Below are 22,325 nucleotides of genomic sequence, written 5' to 3'. Positions count from 1 at the left end.
GGGCAGAGAAGGAAGCGGGTGCCTGGGGAGAGCCTGGGGTGGTGGACAGAAGGCTGGGGCTTCTGGCAAGGAGGAAGCCCAGGGAGAGGCAGGAGATCCCTCAACACGGGAGGGCAGGGCCAAGCAGGAGACAGTCAAGGTGCTTGTGGGGAAGGAGCAGGTGTGAGCACTGGTGTGTACAGAGTGCTGGGAACTAGGGAGCAACAGCTGTGTGTGGTAATCATGTCTCTTACACCCTGGAGTTAGGTTGCGGGTAACTTGGCATGTGGCTATTTTTTTTAGGCAATGTCATTAATTACCTGCTCACCTGTCATCTGTATTACACAAGGAACAGCAGTAACTCTGAGTCGAGTAAAGCTGTTTCCAGCAGCCACCTGCTGCTCCCGATTAATCTGCCATCAGATGACGGTGAGTGAGGAAAGGGGGGATTTTTTGCACTGTGCTTTTGGTACAAAGTGCAAAGATATGAGAATACTCAGCTTCATTTGCATGACGAAAACAAGTTGGGTAATGTTTACCCTGATTCTGACCCAAGTAGAATACACTGTAATTGCTGTGTTTTCAGCTGCTGCTGTTGCTGACTTGAAACGCTGGTTGTTCTGGGGGTAAAGGGATTAGATCGAGAATTGGGGCAGTCTGCATCTGATGCGGTTCGGTCCTTTGTCTTTATAAAGGAAGGATTTTCTTCTTTTTTTATTTATGATACAGTAGTCTGTGCTCCTCTTGAGGAGCCGAAAGGCGTTTCCCCGAGTAGGGGACATGGCGGCCAGTGGGCTCGGCTGCCGCGGTCCCAGCTCCGCCTGCTGCCTCGGCAGTGCCCGTGGTCAGCAGAGCTGACCTCTGCCCCACTGAGGAGCGCGTCTCCCGCCTGACGGGCCTCGCTGAGACCATTTACCGCTCTGGTGACACAAATTCAAGCGTCATCCCCGATTACTGCCCAAACCTGCTGCAGCCCACGGGTGAAAAACCGTGGGTCACTGAAGAGGAGGCGGGCGCGGCGCCTCACGCCCCAGGGGAAGGCGCAGCGGGAGGATTCCCCTCATCGTGACGCGTCACCCCTCACTGGCTCGGACACGGGTTGAGGGGCCGCCCCCCCGCCTGGAACAGGCGTGCGGCCGATTCCGGCCCTCGCCCGAGAACTACCCAAGGTGAAGGAGTCACGGAGCTTCCCCGGGCCCGGCCCCCACCACCGCCCCCGGGGCGGGGCGCCGCGCTCGCCCGGCCCGGCCCCGCTGCCGAAGGCCTGGGCTCCGCGCTGCCCGCCGCCCGCCCCGGCCATGGCCTTCGCCACCCGCCACTTCGTGCGCGCCGCCTCCTCCTCCGCCGCCGCCTCCTCGGCGGCCGCCAAGAAGCTGCTGGTGAAGCATGTGACGGTGATCGGCGGCGGGCTGATGGGGGCCGGCATCGCGCAGGTGAGCGGGGCCGGCGGGGCTTCCCCGGGCCTCCCGCTCGGGGCCGCGGCTGCTCGGGGGAGGCGGGCAGGTCTGGCGGGCGCTTGGCTCCGCCGCAGGCTGCGCTGGCGGCGGCCGCGGGCCCCTTCCCGGGCTGGGCGGGCGGGGAGCGCCGGCCTCGGCCGCCCCGCGCGGAGGTTTCCGGCCTGAGGTTGAGCCCGGCTGCGCAGGGGCACGCGGGCCTGCCCCGGGCCCGAAGGGGAGGGCTCGGCGGGGGCGGAGCGGCGGGTGCCCGCGCTGGGGCAGCGTCACGGGTCGGTGCCAGCGGCGGGCCCGGCCCCGCCGGCTTGGGCCGGACGGGCCTTCTCCCAGAGCTGCAAGGCAGGAGCGAGATTTAAGCAACAACGAAACTTCTCCGCACAGACGACAGTCTGTGCTCAAAGTATTTCACCCTGTGCTTTGGTCGGGTTGTGTGTTTGTGCGAGAAGCAGGGGCTGTTCTGGCCCGGGAGGGGCGGGTGTGCTCAGCTGTGCGGGACAGGCCCGCAGGCCGGGCCCGCAGCTGCCGCCGCTCCCCGTGCTGCCCGCCCCTGGGCAGCGGGAGTGGGGGTGTCTGTCTGTCTGTCTGTCTGTGTGTGTTCGTGTTCATCGCCCCCTGAGGAGGGAGAGACGCACCCAGCAGCCGTGTTGGCAGATTTCTGCGAATTTTTGTTTCATTGCTGCGGAGGAGTAGAAAGTATTGCTGCACTGATGCTGTGCGGCTGCTCGCCTTTCAGACCTTTTGTTCTCTTGCTAAGCCACACGTCTTCAGAGGGGTAGGCAAGAAGAACAGAAGGCGATGGTTTAAATTGTTCTTATGTCGTTCTTAAGACAATGTGTAGACTATTTATAAACCAGGCATCGTGTAACAATATTTGGAAAATGTTGGTTTAAGAAAGAAGCTGCTTCTAGTTTGCCAAGGGAGCGGTTCAAGTGACATTTTGTAAGTTATTAAAGTAGAATACAGCAGCTAAAATTAGCTGTCAAGCATCTGCAGAATTAATAAGTGGCTAATATTTAAACAGAACTTATTTTCCTGGTGTTTAACCCTAGGCCATTTGCTTTCAAGTTCGTCTTTAACTTGATAGCTTTGGGACAGAAGACTGAACAGTCCTGTCAGTGATTTAAGATTTAGATATTTACTTAATTCACAGAAAGAGTCAGTTACCTGAGATAGCAGGGTAGTTCACAAACTCCACAAAGAGTAACTGGAGTATCTTCAAGTGGAAATTGATAGAGAGATTGTAATTCATTATTAGCAGCTCTCAATTTCAAGGAATTACCAATTTCCTTCTTAGAACTGAACTTTGCTTTTTTTGGCTAAGGAATTAGCTAGTTGTTTATTAACTCGTCTATCTGTACCTTGATACTAGAACCCACGGTTTCCACTGAAGGAACCATGAAAGAACTTCCAGGTTCCCTCTCAGGTTTGAGTAAGAGGAACCCTATGCAAAGGTTATGATTCTGCAGGAAAAGTGAACTGATCAGCATATTCTGTTAGACTGCACATTTTCAGACTGGCTTCTCAAGAGAAACGTGTCTGGTATTTGGCAGTGACAGGGGTTGCAGTCTTCTGTTAAGGACCAAGGACTGTTCTGCTGACTCTCTGCCTCTGATTTATGAATCTAAAATTATCTCTAACCAGAGAAGATTGCAACACTTGAGTGGGTCTCCTATGCACCCTACTAACAAATCTTCTCCTCCATTTTAGAACACTGAAGAAATTGTCCCTCCTTTTCCCTCTTATGCTGTCAAGAGATGCTAATCTCAGCTAAAGTACATGTCTGAAAACCAGGAGTTCTTACATTCTGATTCTGCCAAGTCAAAAGCACTTCTGTATGCGAAAAGCATTAATTGACTCCCCAGTACTCTTGTGTTTCTTATTTAGTGTTCTTAAGATGATTGGGTAGTAGAGTCTGAGTGTGTGTTTGCAGTGAAAGGAGATGGTATGACCTTTTCCCTATTTTTTTTCTTTCCTGTCCATATTAATATGATAAGAATAATGTTGGAGAAGGATTTTTGTAGGATTTTTTCCAACTGGTCAGTGATGGTGTAACCGTAAATGAATAATCAGTGAAGCATCTGTTATAAATGTGATTGGTGTTGATTTTTCTTTTGAAGAGTGGAGGGTCTGGCTTTGTTATTGCAAGTGATCAGCAACACATTAAGTGTTAGGAGGGCTTGGTTTAAATGTGTGTTTTTTTAATGATTCAGTTGTTCTTATGAAATGACTGTAGTGAAAATAAATTTAAAAAGATGGACAAAGAAATGACTGCACACTGACACCTTGTTAAAGCTGTGCTGCTGCTGTCCAGAGGCAGTCTGGCATTTCTTCATTTGCTGGATTAGTGAGGCAACTTGGATGAGGCTAGCACCATGCTTTTCTTTGGGAGGTATCTCTGTAGCTTTCATTTCTAGCTAGCTTTGTTGGAGTAGCTCTTCTGGGCACGTGAGAATCTTTATATCCAGGTGCAGGATTAGATGTAAAGTAAAAGTTTGCAGAAGGGAAGCTCCAAAGTTGTGTGACAGTCAGTGAAACCGTATTTCAACATCTCTTTTCCACAATTAATATATTATTAATCTGTTAGTTTGAGAACTCTGAAAATGAAGATAGGTTGGGTTGCTAACTAACGAGAAATACAAATGGATGAATAGTGAAGTAACATAATGAATTGCTGAGTTTTAATAGGCTGTTGCAATGTGAGAGTGACATTGTATGTTTGAAATTATTTCAATACCAAGCAAAAAAGGCAACCCAGTAGTGCTGTCTGTAGCTGAGCCAGTGTTGGTACCAAGTACATAGTAAGGAGAGTTTGGGGGCCATTCAGGTCTGTGCAAAGTCCTGGAGTGCCAAACATTTCACTGCTATTCCCAGCTTCCCCAGCACGTTCCTGTTGTTGGAGGGACTTGCTCATGGCCCGACAGCAGAGCTGTGTTACACTACATCCTGGGAACACAGGGTTAGCCATCCCTTATGTCACCTGCTCGCCCTGCCAGCATTCCAGTTTTGGTCTCCACAGCCGTTTTTCCTCACAAGATCCAAGGATCACAGCTAAGCTACTTGCTCCTTTCAAGACAGATGCTTATTCTCTAGCCATAGCTGCAGAATTCAGCTGCCTCCAGGCACAGGCAGCATTCTGCTGGCAGCTCATGGGAGAAAGGGATTTCTTTTTCCTTTTCCCTCAAATTACTTTTATCCCTTGCCCTCAACCGTGTATGGTCTTTATGATTTTTCTAGTAGAGTGGCTAAGTCTTGATTCAATGATCTTTAGCTGTCTTTTGCCTGATCTGTTGCCTAGTGTATTGTCTGCCCCAGCAAAAATCAATATAATTATCTGTTTTCTGATGTTGATGTTGCATCTTTTTGTTTAACTTTCAGGTTGCAGCAGCCAGTGGTCACACTGTGGTGTTAGTAGACCAGTCAGATGAAATCCTTAAAAAGTCTGCAAAAGGAATTGAAGAGAGTTTGAAGAGAGTGGCAAAGAAGAAATTTGCAGATAAGCCTGAGGTTGGCATAATCTTCTTTATTCCTCTACAAAAACTTAGAAGAATAAAACTCACCATACTGAAGTTCTGATAGCGTTTATGGTTGCATTATAGAGCATATTAATGTACTGTCTTGAAAACTTTCCAGTGTGATGTAGAACTTGGATTTTCTTTTTTTGATTCAAGATTGCAAGATGTCTTACCTTCTTTCCTTTGTAGACTTCACCCTTGACATAAAGATTTAAAACAACTTGGTGACCTTTTAAAATAGATGCAAATTGTGAAATGGTGCCAAATTATTCATCCTGGCTTAATAGTGAGCTACCTTTGAGCCCTTACCTGGGAATGCACCAGTTTTGTCTAAAAGGAAATAGTAACAAAATTGTCTTAATAAGGACTTAATAAGACTTTTTTCTTCTTTTTTTTTTTTCTTCTTTTTTTTTTTATTATCCTTACTGCAAAGAAAATGAGAGTGCAACTGTAACTATCCTGGAGTAACATGAATTAGATGTGTAAGATACTTTGCATTTACATTACTAAGACTTAGATACAGCAAGTCAATGTGGATCAGATGATACATGTAAATTTATATCCTAATGGTCATTTGTTGCTATGCTTGTTTCTCTAAATTCCACAGCAGATTAGATTACTCTTTTGATACATATTATCATATATAATATATAGTGGTACTGATGATTACCAGCATGAATGATGCAGCAGACACAGGAAAGGAAAAAGGGCTTGTTTGCATGAGGGAGTACAGAAGAAAAAGTGCAGCAATACCAGGATAACCCGATCATACATACATGATTATGGGAAGTCTTTTAATCCAAAAGAAAATTGTCCACATTATACTTGTGCTTATATATGACATTATATTCTATCATGCAGGTCTGTTTTTACTTCCACTGTGTCTCTATTTACCCTTGATTCAGTCTTGCAGTTCTGTTTGATTTCTGTCCTCAAAAACTATTTTGTACTGAAATAGCATTTGAACTGGAACTAGAGTGCTTGTAGCCCATCTAATTTCCTGAAGTATTAATGTACTAGCACATACATACCTGTTCATAAGAGTGAAACCAGATAATCACTGAATGAAAACAATGCAAGGATTTGAAACTGGAGAAATTCCTCTTTATTGTGGGTTGTCTTGGAAATTACCGATTGACCAACCAGTTTTTCACTCAGACTTTTATGCTAAAGGTTGGACTGCAGCAAGCAGTCTTCCTGAAATAATTAATTCGGAGTTCTCCTGGTTGCTTCAAAACAGATTTGATTGGCTAGGGAAATTTTCTAAGTGAAAACACTGTATCTTTAAATACTTAGAACTTTCTCACTACTTTGGAAGTGTGGCAGAATGCCTGAATTTTTGAGGGCTCAAAAAGACTTCAGAGCACATAAGATGATTTTCATGTAAGAGTAAATTTAATCATTGTAAATAGACATTGCAACTTCTTGAAATGTTTCAGGCTGGTGCTGAGTTCATTGAGAAGACCTTAAAGAACCTCACAACAAGCACAGATGCAGTAACAGTGGTCCACAGCACGGATCTGGTGATAGAAGCCATTGTGGAAAACCAGGACATTAAAAATGAACTCTTCAAGAGGCTGGATAAGTTTGCTCCGGAGTATGTGTATTTTTCCTGTTAGATTTTGAAACTTAGGCCTTTGTATCTTTTGTTTGTATTTTTACACCGTTAGTTCTGCCTTTTCCTGGATGTTTTTTTTTTAAAGGAGTTTTTCTTCCTTAGACTTCAGACTTTCAAGTGGTCTGGAGTAGTTGTTGTGCCAGGTGCATATGTTACACACATTTTGAGCTGTATTCACTGTGTTTATCTACTTGTTGCATTACTTCATTTGCTGTGCTTCTAGGTACATTTAGTCATAAAGTTTGTCCATCTACTCCACAAGTTCAAATCTAAATGCAGATGTACAACAGTAGAATGAGCTTGTCCTGGTACATGTTTGGTATGGTTAATATATGTGTTCCTATTTTAAATAGGGAATTGGGATGATAAAGCGTTTGTTTTCAGCATGCCTGGCATGAACAAGTTTTCAGAAGGCTTAGCCACAAGTCACAGTCAGCAGTGTCTTATGTTTGCTTTGTTTTATGTGAGTTTGGAAATAGCTCATTGCTGGTTATTTTGTGTGAGGTGAAGGTATCAATAATTCAGTGTGCACTCATTTGCTTAGAGTCCCTGGAACTTTCTTTGAGCTGTAGTTTATAACTGTTGGAAGTTATTGTTGAACTGTATCCAAACTGTTTAGCACTGAGCATGCAGTCTCAAAAGCTTAATCCTTGACATGGATGACTCAGGATCACAAGACCCTGACTGCTTGCAGGTTGAGGTTTTCACTGGTACAGATAAATCAGGGGGTATTGGCTAAGAGGTATTCTAGACTGTCTAACAAAAAATCTAGGCAAGCTGCAGCTTGAGATAATGTCCAGGGAGAAAAGATGTTACTAGCTCACTTCAGCCTGGGAAGATTTTCAAACTGTCTCAAATGGTAGATAATCAAAATGACCTGGTAATTCTGAAAACAATAAATGATCACAAACAGCTGTGCACTGAGCACAGGGTAGCTTGCCATTACCTGACAAGAGTAAGTAGTTGCCTTTGGCAATTCTCAGGGTACCTTGTCATGATTAGTTTGTGCTTATTTTATGAAAACAGACCATTGATTGCCTGAGTCCATATTCAGCAGAGAAAGCTAATGAGCAAATTAGAGTGTACTAAATGGCAAACTGTCTAGAACCAGTCAGCAAGGAAAAGTGGGCACAGGGACTAGGAGCCTCATTTAATAATATGTATATTTGGAACACCTGAGGCTATTTTTTGTAAGGCTAAGCTGTTTATCATCATAGCTGCCTTGGACCATCCAATTTTATGTTACAGACTGTTAAAGGATACTGGGAGTTGTTCAGATCAGCTTCTTCCTGTAGCAAAAGGTACGATTTTTCAGGGTTGGAAAAAATTACATTAGACAAGAAGCCTTCCTTTTAAAGAGGAGAACTGGAGATGGTATCTTATATGAAGGATGAAGAAAAGGAAATTGAACGTTGAAGACTATGGGTTGTATTGTAGAAAGTCTAGATAAGAAGGAATAGCTAGTAAAATGGTGAAATTTAGTAGCCAAGTTTTTTAAATGTTAGCTATCAGTTAAAAAGGGTAATTTGTAATTACATTAGGAGTGTAGAGTTGCAGATCCTGTGAGTAGCATGGGGAAAGGCAGTAATGTCTAATGAGTGGTTTTTGTGTTAGAAGGAAGCAGTTGGCTAGTAGTAGTAAGCTAGTAGAGTATTTGTAAAAAGTGTAAATAGGAATTTTTAGGATTTTTTATTCTCTGTAACAAATTATCAAAAACTGAGAAAACATAATAAAAATAGAAACCAGTGTAGGTGTTTTTTTTATCCCCGCATGTTTTCTTTTAATGTCACTATAAGATGTCCCCATGACTTGGACATAACTTTTTTGAAAGCTTTGTTGTGAGACTCAAATATATCTTAGAGAAATGTAGTCAAAATACCAATATAGGTTAATATTTGATGAGTTAATGTGTCCAGTAGGATAACGTTTTGAAAGATCTGTAGGATACAGCCCAAATGGAAGGTAGGGTTTTGTCTCTAGTTTAGTTTCTGATTTTTATAGCTTGAAGAAAAAGTAATTTCTGTAAGTTTTAGGTAAGATGTCAGTATAGCATGGCTGTTGAGGTTCTGAGATATTTCTGGGGAAAAAAATTGACCAGCAAGCCATTATCAGTTTAAATTGGTAAATCTGGTTTATCTCTGGAAAAGTACTTCATATATGTCTTCAGATCCATTTGATTTTGTTTATCTTTTGCATTGCCCTGTGCATGGCAGTTTTTATCTTTGCTTTTTTCCATCAGTTCTTTGCTCATCACATCTACACCTGATCATTATAAAAAAAAAAAAAAATCCAAATTTTTCTTAAGGCTCTGAAATGCATTTTTGGCATGGCAAGTGATTTGGTTTCTATAGATGTGTAAGTTATTAATTATAAAAAATACCATTGTTTTTCCAGGATTGCTGAAGGAATTGCCTGGAATAGACTTGAGAAGTTAACAGTTTTTTCCTCCTTACAGGGTGGGGTTTTTTTTGTCACCAAAGATAAATATTCAATATACTTACCTGGGAGTTAGAAGCTCACACAGCCCTTCCAGTAGTTATTTCATCATTGCTGTACTTATATCTTAGCAAAAGGGCTGTGATAATCTGCAGGGATATTTCTGAGTGTTCTGTGGATGGTTAGCCAGTAGATGTCTATTTATGTTTAGTGCACCAGTCTCCTACTGTCAGGAAAATAACTGTCCTTTATGCAATCCATATGTTGTTGTTTTTCTTCCAGGCATACAATATTTGCAAGCAACACTTCATCCTTGCAAATCACGCAGTTGGCTAATTCAACCACCAGGCAGGACCGATTTGGTGGTCTCCATTTCTTTAATCCTGTGCCTATGATGAAGCTTGTTGAGGTAGGGGTCTTACAATGTCACCGTAGTACCCACTGTAGCACTACAGTACAATTGTCATCACTGAGACTTCAGTTATATGAAAGAGTAGATCTCAGTTTGCAGCTCTTCTGGTATGAAATAAGCTACTTCTAGGGGTAAGAGGGTAGTGCAGCCTCTCTTGGAGGGGTCAGGTTGAGGCTCTGAAGTTCTCCACTGAACTGCCAATAGAGGTGCAGTTTATAATGGTCATTTCAGGCACATGGGAAAGCTGATAAATAAGAAACTACTGACAGCTTAAACAAAGTCACCTGACAACTGACAGAGGAGTTTTATCATTAACCAGTACAGAAACGAATAGAAAATGACATGGAATGAAATCTTAACTGCTTTGTAACTTTTGAAACAAAGTCTGTCAGGTTTGTTTCGGTGTGCCAGGTAATTCATTTGGAAGTCTTACAGTATTCCCCAGCCTTTAAGAAAATGTGAAAAGAAGTTTTTACATAGCTCTTCAGATGTATTTTCTAAACATAGTCTCTTAGACTACATCATGGAATTTCTAATAATACTGCAGAGCAGAATAAGAAATAACCATATATAACAGTTTCTCTGAGCATCCAAAGTAAAGGTCATTGCAGAAAAAATCACAGATCTCACCCTTTCTCCTTTTTATCACCTTCCCCTATTATGGCTGACATTCATCAGCTAGAATTTTTAAACTCTTGAGTAAGTTAAAATAAACTTTGCATTGTGACCACTCTGCCCTAAAGTTTCATGTACTTCATGCCCTTACATGTTGTAAATCCTTTTCCTCTGTCACATGAGTGATTACTTCTAGTATTGCTTTGGTGACAAGCACTTCAAATATGTTGTGCCTGCCTTTTGAACTCCAGAGATTTACTTTATTATATTTTTTGCTTGTTTTGCATTAAAATACAGTAATGCAGTTGCTTGCTCTGTGTCTTTGAATATATAATTTATTCCTTCCCCTTTTGAAATGTTTGAACCTTTTGGCTGAAATTAACAAATTTCATTTAAGAGTATGGTTTTCTGATGAGGGCTCAGACACTTGCAAATTCTTTCTCACTAACTTCTGTACCCATGCACTTTTTTTTTTTAAGTTTATTATTGTATTCTGTATATTATGACTAAATGCTCTGGGAAAATATAAGAAGAAAAGGGAGGAGCTTTGTAGGTGTTGTCAGAGATGATGGAAATCTTTAGCATAATTCTGTAGGCTAACAGGCTTTTTTGATTTCTGTGCTAAAAAGTGGTCGCTGGCAGTAATTTCTATCTGTGGATTAAATGTTCTATGCCTTGTTTCAAGTGTAAAAGAAATCATAGTCTAGAAATCTAAGCTAAGCCTTTGTGAGATTTGAAAAATACAAAAGATACCCATCATCATTTGTAAAAAGCAAATGAGGGTGGATCCCTGTCTGACTGCTGCGTTTTTTTTCACCTGAGTTATGAATGTCCCCAGAGTCACTCCAGTTGATGAGTAGTGTTTGAAGAACTTTAAAACACAGAAGCAGTACTTTCAGTGACTTGATCTTGAAAGGCAACACTATTAGTAAATAAATACACTTTTTAAAGTTTTGCTTTTGTTTCAGTTCTACTGCTATAAATCAGGATTGGCATTGACAAACACTGTAGAGCAGCATTTTCTCTGTGAAATGGATGTTTCAATTTGAAATAATGGGGGGAAAACCAAGAGAATCGCCAAACCTATGAAAGATATTACTGAAATTGCCAGTCATCTGTCATGGAAGCTGTCCTTAATGGGTCACAAATCTGCAGTGCTTTTGAGTCCTATCTGCTCTTCTCATAGATTTTTTATCTCATGGTCAGAAGCTCGTATCTCTGAGGGGATTTCTTTCTTTAATAATCCAAAAGGCTAGTGCTGATTTTTCTAGCTGTTGCAGTCTTACAAGTATCAAAGATATTTTTATCTAATGTTGAAGTAAAAGAGGACTTATTTTTCTGCTGAGAAGCAAACCTTTTCCTCAGCCCTAACAGTATTATTTTGTTTTCAAAATGTGCAAAATGCTGTGTCTATCTTTAAAATAGATTTCTGTGTCTGTTCCATATATATCTCCACTGAAATTGTTTTTTGCGAAACAAATGTTTTGTGAATTTCTAGAATAGTGTTCTACGTTACAGTTAAATCATTGCTGTATTTACTGCAAGTGAGAAAGATTCTGCTTGCAAATGTGGTTACACTCTCCCTGTCTTCCCTCTGTCCAGGTCATCAAGACTCCAATGACCAGCCAAAAGACTTTTGAATCACTTATGGATTTCAGTAAAGCAGTAGGAAAGAGTCCTGTCACTTGTAAGGTGAATACATTTTGACTGTATAGCGTTCAGTAGGTCTGGTTTTGAAAACTGTTCATTTTAAGGTGATGTAAGAGCACTTCAGGAACTTCTAGGAACTTCTAGGCTACTTTTTGTCCTGTTTTTCTTCCTATTAAAAGCATTTTGAGAAAGAAAACACCCACATTTACCTCAAATTCCTCAAAGTAAAGTGATTCTAGACATCTCTTTTAGAGCAGCAAAACTCAAAAGTATCAGGGTTTACAGTTTTTGATTTTTTCTTTTCCAGTCCTGCAAAAGCCTGGTCTGGAGAGCTTAAGCAGGAGCTCATCTTTAGCCATGGTAGAGACAAGACCTGCTACCTCTTGTACTGTGAGGCGGTTGGATGAACCCTCCATGGTGTGTGCTCATTGCAAGTTTTTCTTAAGCCTGCAGTAACTAGACCCATATTAATCTTCATTGCTTCTCAGCTTAGTTTTTTTTTTTCTCTAGAGGGACACCCTACTTCCTAAGCACACTTTTTCTGAATCCATGAAGTTGTGGTCTGGGTAGCTTTATGCAAGCCGTTGCCTTGAGTTTTACAGGCCCCAGGAGATTTGGCCATAAAAAGAAGGGCCTCCAATCTGGTAGTTACCAGTAATTCAGCATCTGGATTCTAATTCTGGCTATACTGCTGAGTTGCTCTGTGGCCTCAATTGACACTTTTCCTGTTTCTGTTACATTTTTTCAGTATGTAAATATAGAATATAGGTTGAATTATTGCTATAAATTAGCTCAGGTAGAGGGTAGTACAGTCTCCATGTCTGACCCTTTTTTTTTTTTTTTCAATTTCTGTTTGTAGAAGAAAAGTTGCTTGGAATTTCTTGATTAAATATTGAGATAGAACAGAATGAACAGTAGACATCTGGAACAGTAGTAGTATACAAAATAATACTATATTTACAAAGTTCTTTCTGTATTTGATTGTATTTTTAGATTTTGACTAAAGCTTCCATAAAAGGGGTTTTGTATCAGTTTATCTTCTGACAGAATGAAACTGATCTTTTCATGGACACCACTGGTGTTTGCTATTTAAGTAATCCTGACTGAAAAGCATGGTTTACCAGTGAGTGGTTGGGGAGAAGTAGACAATTTAGCTAGGAGTTTTTCTAGTAGTAAACAACACAAAAAAATCTGTTAGGGAAAAACTGTTCTTCTCCCATTCTTCAAGAGACTGTATCAGCAGAATTTTGCTAAAGAAAAGGCATTTGCCAGCTGGCTGCATTGAATTGCTCTAAGATTAATTGACTTGGGCTTGTAATAGTCTTATTGTTCTCAGTCATGATGAATGTTTATTTGCCATTTCTTGTTTGTGAAATTCATTTGTGTGTGTTAATAACAAGCAGATAAATCAGATGAAAAATACAATTTATAGAGTTCCAGAAGCTGATTCAGTAAGTGTCTTCATCCACTTGTTTAATTTGTCATGTAGCATTTGAGTGTAGTACTGGTAAATAATATTTATTCAGAATCCCTTTTTTTTCTTTTCATAGGATACTCCGGGGTTTATTGTAAATCGTCTCTTGGTGCCATATATGATGGAAGCTGTCCGACTTTTTGAGAGAGGTACTTGTTGGGATATTGACTCCAGGGAATGCTGACATATAACACTGCTAAATGTTAAATCCCTTCAGAAAAGCCTCAGGATTCCTTCAAAGCTTCAGGTCCTGGAGGGCTGGAAATGAATAGTGAACATCAAATATGAGCCAATGTATATAGCTGAAAAGCTCTTGTCTTCAAAAGGAAACGTCAGTGTATGCAAAATCAGAAGGTACTAGTTACCTGTGTGGGAAATTCCTGATGGTGGAAAATGTTTCTGGTTTGCAGATGACAAGGTGAGTGTTTCGGCATTGTAAAAATTCCCACTGCCAGCTAATCAGGAGCCTCCCTCTCCATCCCAAGAGACATTAATGAAGGTGATGAAAAATCCCGTAATATGTGCACGAGCAAAGTTCTCCTGAGTTCACTTATATTTGGCTTTTGGGATAAAACACCAATTTTCAGATGAGGTAAATAGTATAACACTCAGCATCACACTCAGCATCACACTACAGAACAGGCAACAAGTGATTCCACCATAAAACCTCCTCTTCTGTGTCCTTATTTAGACATAGATTCTTTACAAACTGCTGGTCTCTTTAGTGCTGAGGGTAGATAGAAACAATCATGAATCCCCAAAGAACCGCTACATTTTTCAGGGCATTGATAATTGTTTTGAAAAGGAAACAAGCGAATAATGTAGTGGATCAAGGAAAATTACGGAGTATAATTGCTTTTATTTCAAGTGCTTTGCTCATAGCTCCATGCGACTAAGAATGTAATTTGAAACATTTTGGTTTTGAAATCACTGCTTTCTTACAGATGAAAGCACTCCATTTTAAGAATTCCACCAAATACGCTTTAAATATTAAAAATGTCTTTTATAGCACATGGAAGGGATGGTTTGATCTCTAGACAAAAAAAATATAAACCAACACACTTGTTTATCCATCAACAGATGTACTTAATTATATCTCAAAGGGAGAAAAGCGTAAATTTAGTGACTTGAAAGGCAAAGGCATGGATGCAAGAGGGCATTATTCTCTTAGAAAAGTCACAATTTAAAATGAAGTGTATGGGTGTTCCAATGTGTTTAAAAGAGTTGCCTTTGTTAAGTGACATGAATCATGCATATTTCAGGAGACAATAGAACTTTTAATTAAATGTAGAAGAAAACAGTCATTGAGATTGCATGTTTAAATTGACTGTTTACTGCCTAAGCAAAACAATATTTTGATTTCATCTTTATTCTGTTTGTATTTTGTTCAACAGTATGGTATTTCCAAACTTGTTGAAGTTAATTTATGAATTTTTAACTAATGAAATCTATTTTTAAAGCTAATTAGTGTTTTGAAAAGCCTGATAGCTGTCTTCTAATTCATGTTGTCCGTTGAATCAGGTTAAAGTTTTATCGTATCTTTTGCATTAATTCTCCAAGTTGACACTTGAGCCAGATTGTCATCCATGTTAGTAGGAAATTTGGTCTCTTTCCTGGCAACCCCAAGCACTGAAATACCATTTTATTGGGTCAGCCCTTCAGTCTGTCTTTATACAAAATACCCTTGGGTTAAATGTGTGCTTTTGCATAGGCAAAATGTCTTTAGTATATTAACAGAGATTTAAACGAGGGGCATAGCATAAATATTAATGTGTGGTGGTCTGTACTGCCCTGTTCTTAGTGGAAAACAAAAAAAGCAATCCATCAAGTTTCTATGGATGTCTGCTTTATACTAGGAGACTAGCATGAACTAGGGGTACAACCCTTTTTTTGCCCTTTTAGTATTTTTAATTGTATTGTAATGCAACTCTATACTGTCATGTGGCTAATGTCTCAAGTTTGACAAAGTGGGACAAATCTATTGATAAAAGAAATACGGAAAAAAGGAATTAAGGGGTGTTCCTCTGCGAAGGTGACATGTCCAGCAGCCCAGCTAAAATGCCTCTGCACCAATACACGCAGCATGGGCAACAAACAGGAGGAGCTGGAAGCCGCTGTGCTGCTAGAAAGCTGTGACCTGCTTGCCGTTACTGACACATGGTGGGTTGAATCCCTCACCTGAAGTGTGGCTATTGATGGCTACAGGCTGTTCAGAAGGGACAGGCAAGGAAGGAGGGGTGGAGGCATTGTGCTTTACGTCAAGAAATGGGTGGAGTGTGAAGAGCTGTCTCTGAAGAATAGCCACAAGCAGGTTGAAAGCTTGTGGGTAAGAATTAGGAACTGAGGCAACAAAGGGAACGTTGTCTTTAGTGTCTGCTACAAGCTGTTGGTCAAGGGTAGCTTGTTGACGAAGCCTTCTTACTCCAGCTACAGGAGGCATCACATTTGCAGGCTCTTGTCCTGCTGGGGGACTTGAGCCACCCAGATGTTTGCTGGAAAAGTAGCTCTGTGAGCAGTAGGCAATCCAGGAGACTCCTGGAGTGCATTGAGGGTAAATTCTTACACCAGGTAATAGATCTACCGGAAGGGGTGCCATACTGGACCTGATGGTCAGCAACGCAAGTGAAATAATCAGTGACATCAAGATTCGAGGCAGCCTGGGCCGCAGTGGTCATGCACTGGTGGAGTTCACAGTCCTGAGGAATAGGGGTCAGGCAAGGAGTAATGTCAGGACCCTGAGTTTTAGGAAAGCAAAATTCCAGCTCTTCAAGGAGTAAGTCCACAGGACCCCCTGGGAAAGTGCCCTCAGGGAAAAGGGAGCGAAACAGAGCTGGCAAATCTTTAAGGATACTTTCCATAGAGCACAAGAGCTCTCGGTCAGCACGTGTAAGAAATCAAGCAAGGAAGGCAAGAGACCAGCATGACTGAGTCAAAACCTGCTGGGCAAGAAGGAAGTGCACTGGCAGTGGAGGGGAGGGACTCTTTCTGGGAAGAGTATTAGGGACGCTGCCTGGTTGTTTAGAGAGGAGGTCAAGAAGACCAAGGCACACATGGAGCTGAACCTGGCGAGGGATGCAGAGAGCAGTAAGAAGAGCTTCCACAGGTATGTCAGCTAGGAATATCAAAGAAAGTGTTCCCACCTTGATGAGCAAGACTGGCAAACTGGTAACAATGAACAAGGAGAAGGCTGTGGTACTGAAAAGCTTTTTCACCTCAGACTTCAGTGGCAGTGTCTCTTCCCACACCTCTTGGGTGGATGAGCCATGAGGCAGGGACTGGGGGAGCATAGTCCCTCACACTGTAAGAGAAGATTGGATTTGTGACCACCCGAGGAACTTAAGTATGTGTAAGTGTATGGAACCTGACAAGATGCATCCCAGAGTCCTGAGAGAACTGGCTGTTACAGTTGCCAGGTTGTCCTCCATGATATCTGAAAAGCCCTGGCAGTCAGGTGAAGTCCTGAGTGACTGGAAAAAGGGAAACAGTGCACCCATTTTAAAAAAAGGGTAGAAAGGAGGACTGTGGGAGCTACCAACCTGTCAGCCTCACCTAAATTGCACAGGCTCTGCCTGCCGAGCTTTTGGACACCCTGAATGCCTGTTATGCATCGAGCATGGAGGTTACTTACCAAGTACTTCTGGAGTTTGTTTAACTTAGTTCTTTTTATCGGATAAGCATAGAGGTGCATCTGCTTCCATGACAGTATAAAATATGCATTTCCAGCAAAAGAATGAGGTGAATATTGACTGTGACAATGTGGCAATGCAGGGTTTTTATAGGCACAGTTTGAAGTAGAAATTACAAATTTCTGGTAATTTTAATGAATTCCTTTAAAATAATTTTGGAATTCAAATTTAACTGCACCTGCACAGTCTCTTCAGTTCACTCCTATCTGCCATCTCTGATGCTGATGGGTATCTTCCAGTGAAAGCTGCTGTAACTAAGCATGTTACTCAGCTGCTACTGCTCTGCTCCCCGTGAGTGTCTTGTCGATCAGCTGGATATCACTTGCCTTCTGGCTGTCGTAGAGTGTAGTGTAGCTCTGTCCTGTGCATCATTCAAAGGCTGCTGCTGATCTCAGGAAGCTGAAATTGAGATCTTCCCTTACTTGCACTGTTCAGATGCGTCTAAAAGAAGCTCTTGATTCTTCATAGTGACCAGTTCTTCCTCTAGTCTGTCTGATAGATTGAGCACAGTAGGTGTGGCTCCAATAATAATGTAGTGATCTATATTGAAATGCAAGAGGAAGCTAAAAAAATGGAAAGCAGGCCTGCAGGGCACTGCTTTTTTATTTTCTTTTTATTTTTGTGAGAGATTCAGCTTTGTACTCTAGCATGGGTATGCTGACTCTAGTTTTTGTGTTCTGAAATGTGCAGAGATTTCTGTGCAGAACGGCACCAGGGTGAAATAACACCCGGTTAATTATTTATAGCGGTACCAAGTAGATGTGGAATCTTCTCTGTTCATCAAACTGTCAATCTTTTCTCTAGGAGATGCATCAAAGGAAGATATTGATGTTGCTATGAAGCTTGGGGCTGGCTATCCCATGGGTCCATTTGAACTGCTGGACTATGTTGGGTTGGATACCAGTAAATACATTATAGATGGTACTGCATGCTTTTTTTCTTCCATTTTTCCCCTTTTTGGCTAACTTGTGCATGAATGTTCTAATGAAAACCTGACTCTTAATTACTTTAAACTGAATGTTTATGGCATAGTCTTTTAACTGTTGAGGAGAAAGGAATGAGAATGAAGCTCAGAATGCTTATTGAGTACAGCATTTTTATTGTATGCCTGTACCCTATATACATGGGGACAGAATGGTGGTGGTTTTGCTGACTTCATCAAGTTCCAGAGAAAAAACAAAAATAATAGTGGAACTTTACATAACTAAAAAGAATCAGTGGGAAGAGAGACATGTACTGAATATAAGAAATTCTGATGAAAAGCAATAAATGTTGAGACTCCCTGTCCTTTTTTTGCCAGCCATATTTTAATTCCCAATTGATAGGAAACCCAGTATATATCTTAAAAGATGCAAGTATACTATCTCCCTTTCACTTCAGTTGGTAAGTGAATGAATGTCAGTACAATAACAAAAAAAAGACATAATTGATGTTGGCTTGCTGATGATTGTTGTATTATTTTAATTGAGCAGCTGAAATATTCTCTTGAGGCAGAATGTCATTTTCAAAACGGCATCTTCAGTGAAACCTCCTTTAGCCAGTACTGTGGAGAGTAGTGTTATATTGTTCTAACTGGCCATGTCTTTCCACAGGTAGAAATTAAACTTGGAATTTCTTTCCACATGAAATTCTTTTAAGCATAGCCTTTGTTTTATTTCCTTGTACTTAACTATATTTTAAAAGTTCTCCTTAATTTTTTTAAAGTATTAAAAATCCTCAGTCATGGAAATTATAAGGTGTTCAGAGTAGATGATGCCTGAAGATGATAAAGACATAATTGTCAACGCTTATCTGTGCTTTATGAAGCTGCATTGAAGAGTCTAGAATAAATTCCAAACCTCCTTCAGTTTTCAGACCTCTTACTATTTTTTCTAAGGAGATGCAGGTATAAATGTAACTGTTACTAATTCATCCCCTTCTTTTCTTCCCCCAGGATGGCATTCATTAGAACCCAACAATCCTCTTTTTGCACCCAGCCCACTCCTGAATAAACTGGTAAAAGAGAAGAAGCTGGGTAAGAAGACTGGAGAAGGGTTTTACAAATACAAATGAACTCCAAACTTCGAGAAGTGTTGAACTATCTGTGTATGCTAGTCTGCATTGCCATATTACAGGTGAATTCTGTTTAAACCCTCCCAAGGATGGCACAAGCTGCATTTAGAACGTAACCCACCTCTGAACTGAGTGATTGCACTAGTTAACTATTTCTCTGGTGAAAGCTTGATTTGGAAGATTACTTTTTTCTTGAAATTCTGAAAAGCTCTATATGTACAGTGCCTTTTTGCAAATGTTGATTTTTAAGGTGCAGGACAGAATGACAAGTGAATTTATGTATTTGAAACATTATTACATTAACGGGAAAAATCCTAAAAATAACCACACTTTCTGAAAAATAAATTTTTCAGCAATTCTGTATTGAATGGCATGGCTTGCAGTTGATGTACTTTGTCCGCTGGGTGGCAGTCTCTTTTCAGTCTGACAAATGTAGTGACTGAAAGGCAGGAAGTTGTTTTGTTAGGATTTTTCTTAAGTGCGGTGCTAATATGTAGGTGTAAATTACAGTCCCTTGAACAATACTTTTTTGAGTATCATATTGTTTTTTAAAAAGTTAAAAATCCTGCAGTGGCAGGCTGGGACCTGGACAGAAGGTTCCCAATACAGCATTTAAAAAGAGAATTCTGTGTTTGTGTTGGGATTTTCTGGCATTTTCAATTACTGGCTGAAGGCCTCCTTCTGCAACGAGCTGTAGAAGCATAATGAAGATGTGGTTTCTATTCTGAAGTACTTAATACACAGATTTATTTTTTTATTAATGAAGCTAGGAAGCTGATGAAAGCTTCTCTCTGCTTTCTAGAGTCCTGCAAATGGGCTTTATTTACTGGCTATTTGAACTGGCATTTTTACACACTGTGCTACTGCTGTAGTTGAGTACTTTTTGGGATTGAAATTGGAGTGTGTGTGTTGTGTAAACAAATAGGTGTGTCTGGCTGTGTGAGGAACCTTCTGTTTTGCAGCTTTATTTCCTTGGTTCTTGGCAGAGCCTGAATTTGTTCACGGCAGGAGTGCTGCAAATCCTGCCTTTTCTCCCAACACTGCAGACTAAGTGGTCTTGAGGGTTGGAATTCCAGTTAACTGAGAAATAGGCTTCTTTTACTTTGTGAATTTGGGATTGCCAAACTAAGTGCTTATATATTTTTTAATTAAAAAATTATTAATAATTTTTTAACTTATAAGTTGCCTCTTCCACCCCCCGCACCATCTAATTCAGATTGCATATAAAGAAAGAAGCTGAGGCCCTCAGATGTTAATTTCCTTGCACACAATCACACAAGAAATCTCTGAGTAGAGAATAAAAATTGTTGGTTTATTGAATCGTGGTTCCTGATTATAGATCTTCTGATTTTGGGTTGCTTGTCAAGACAGTCTCTTTCCTTTACCAATGTATTAAATTTAATTTGCTTTCCTAAAATGCAGTCCACTTCTTGCATTTAAAGTCTTTTTCACTACAGGGTTCTTAGTGCCTGTAATTGTTGAGTGACTTTTAAGTGCTGCAGGGTCAAGTTAGCTTCAGAACTACTGTTTTCAGTAGCAATTAAAAATGGGAATGTGTATTACTCTCGTGGCTTAAAAAATGCCATTTGTTTTTTTACATAAATACTTAGGCAGAATTAACTTGATGCTGTTCCCTTTATTTAGAAGATAATTTTGAATTTGGAAATAGGCTATTTAGTTTGAAATGTGTAAAATATTTTTCACTATTAAATGTGGTATTTTGGAAAAACAAACATTCTCTAAAACAGTGTACTCCTTTCAGGAGCTCTAGCTGGTACTATATGTATATGTGTAATACATACAGGAAACCTGAAAGAGACATTTGTAAGTTTGGCTTGCTGTTTCAGAAGAGCCTTCTCTTTCTCAGTAGCAAATAGGCCACGTGGAGGTACTTTAGTGGTGGGTGGGGATGGTTTATTTTATCAGCATGTGGAGTGCAGTGCTAGGATGAGCAGAAGCACCAGAACTTTGAATGCTCTTCTTTAAATCTAGATCAGAACACATAGTGGTAATCGAATAGCTGAGGCCTTTGAATCAAGGTAAGCCTTTTCGTTTGCTTCTCAGTGAGGAGGCGTGGAAGATGTAGAAGTCCCTTGGGTTCAACATCATGATGACATTGGTCAGAAGTAGGATCTTAAATAGTCGCTCTTGATTTGTACAAAAATTTCTGCAGCTTTGACAGTTTAAAGATATGTAGGAGGCTTAAAGAATGAGTAATGAAATAAAGGAATTGTTTGTCTGCTTTCCCTCAATAAAGATTATTTTCCAGCCCTTGCTCTGTCTGTGACTTGATGCAGAGGTACCTGAATCACCTTCCACTGCGTGTAGTGTTAACAAGTGAAGAGGAATCTCCTGCTGGTCAGTACCTCAGACTAGGATGTGGTACATTAGACTTGCTGTCACCAGTCAGCTCTTCCTGAATTTTTATTAATAAGGGAAAAGAGATTGTGGAACAAATAAAAGATAGAATAGAAAGGGGGAAGGATGTTTGGTTTCCCTCAGTGCCTACTTTAAAAACCTTTAGTCTTCATTATCCTTTTTGTCAGCAGGCCTCACAGATTTAGAGGATTTGCCCCACTTTGGTCAAAGCTTTGAGATGTACAGTTGGCACGACTTGAGGGCAGCTTGACAGCCAACAGCTGTGAGGAGTCTGATGTGAGCCCAGCTCCTGCAGCTGGGAAGATGGCTCCAGATTCAGCATCTGGGTCATTTCAGTTGCCAAATATGCTCCGTCTGTGGTCATCCTAGCTGCTGATGTGACTGGGTAGAAGACAGGAGCACAGCAAAATTTACAGAGGGAGTTGAAAGCAGAGTTGTAATTGAATTGAAGGAAGATGCTCTGCATCACTTACTTATGGAGTATAAAGTACAAGAGGTGGCAATGAAGTTTAATCTGAATAGGAATTAAATGTGTAGAAGTTAAAGTTTGGCTTTGCTCTAACAAATGGAAAGTTCTCTGATAGTGGGGCTGAGCACCATAATGCTTGTATGCAGGTTAGTAATAACAGTTGCCTGTTTGTTGAGTGCAGGTGTCCTGAAGTTCTAAATCTGCATCTGTGTTTGCAGAAGTCATTGAACTTTTCCATTCTATTACTGTAGGAGATTAATTTTCATAGAAGATACAGATATCGGCTTGCAGGATGGATTTGAATCTGGAATGGAAAGTGGTTTATTGCTTCCTTCTTCCTTCATTGTGGGAACTTGCAGAACATCACCTTGGTAGGAATTTAGTTGGGAAAACAGCATTGCCAAAGAATTTACTTCATGTTAATTGTCTGCCCCTGGAGATGAGTAGCTGCTTTGAAGACTATCTCTGTCCAAATGCGAGTTTTATGAACCTAAGCCTTATTTTATACAATAGGAAGAAAGCTTAACTGAGCAACTGCAAAAAACTACTTGAAAAAATATCTTACTTCTTTCTTAGACAAGTTGTTACT

At 40.7% G+C, this 22,325-nt stretch overlaps 1 protein-coding gene across 2 annotated transcripts; it reads left to right on the top strand.

The window, feature by feature from the left end:
• The first annotated feature begins 387 nt into the window (after positions 1 to 387).
• HADH (hydroxyacyl-CoA dehydrogenase) lies at positions 388 to 19,261 on the top strand. 2 transcript variants are annotated; one of them, XM_051616884.1, is made up of 8 exons: positions 388 to 408; positions 4,809 to 4,937; positions 6,385 to 6,542; positions 9,282 to 9,408; positions 11,629 to 11,718; positions 13,227 to 13,299; positions 17,641 to 17,757; positions 18,770 to 19,261. In XM_051616884.1, the coding sequence occupies exons 1-8, from the start codon at positions 403 to 405 to the stop codon at positions 18,886 to 18,888; spliced, it is 819 nt and encodes a 272-aa protein (XP_051472844.1). In that variant the 5' UTR covers positions 388 to 402; the 3' UTR covers positions 18,889 to 19,261. The 2 variants fall into 2 exon arrangements, with proteins under 2 accessions (XP_051472844.1, XP_051472843.1); XM_051616883.1 differs by lacking the exon at positions 388 to 408 and adding an exon at positions 1,207 to 1,412.
• Positions 19,262 to 22,325: the final 3,064 nt, after the last annotated feature.

Source organism: Apus apus, chromosome 4 (genome assembly GCF_020740795.1).
Source record: "Apus apus isolate bApuApu2 chromosome 4, bApuApu2.pri.cur, whole genome shotgun sequence".
Classification (NCBI taxonomy): Eukaryota; Metazoa; Chordata; class Aves; order Apodiformes; family Apodidae; genus Apus; species Apus apus.
Note: the sequence above shows the minus strand (reverse complement) of the source record. Positions and strands in the feature narration are given on the sequence as shown.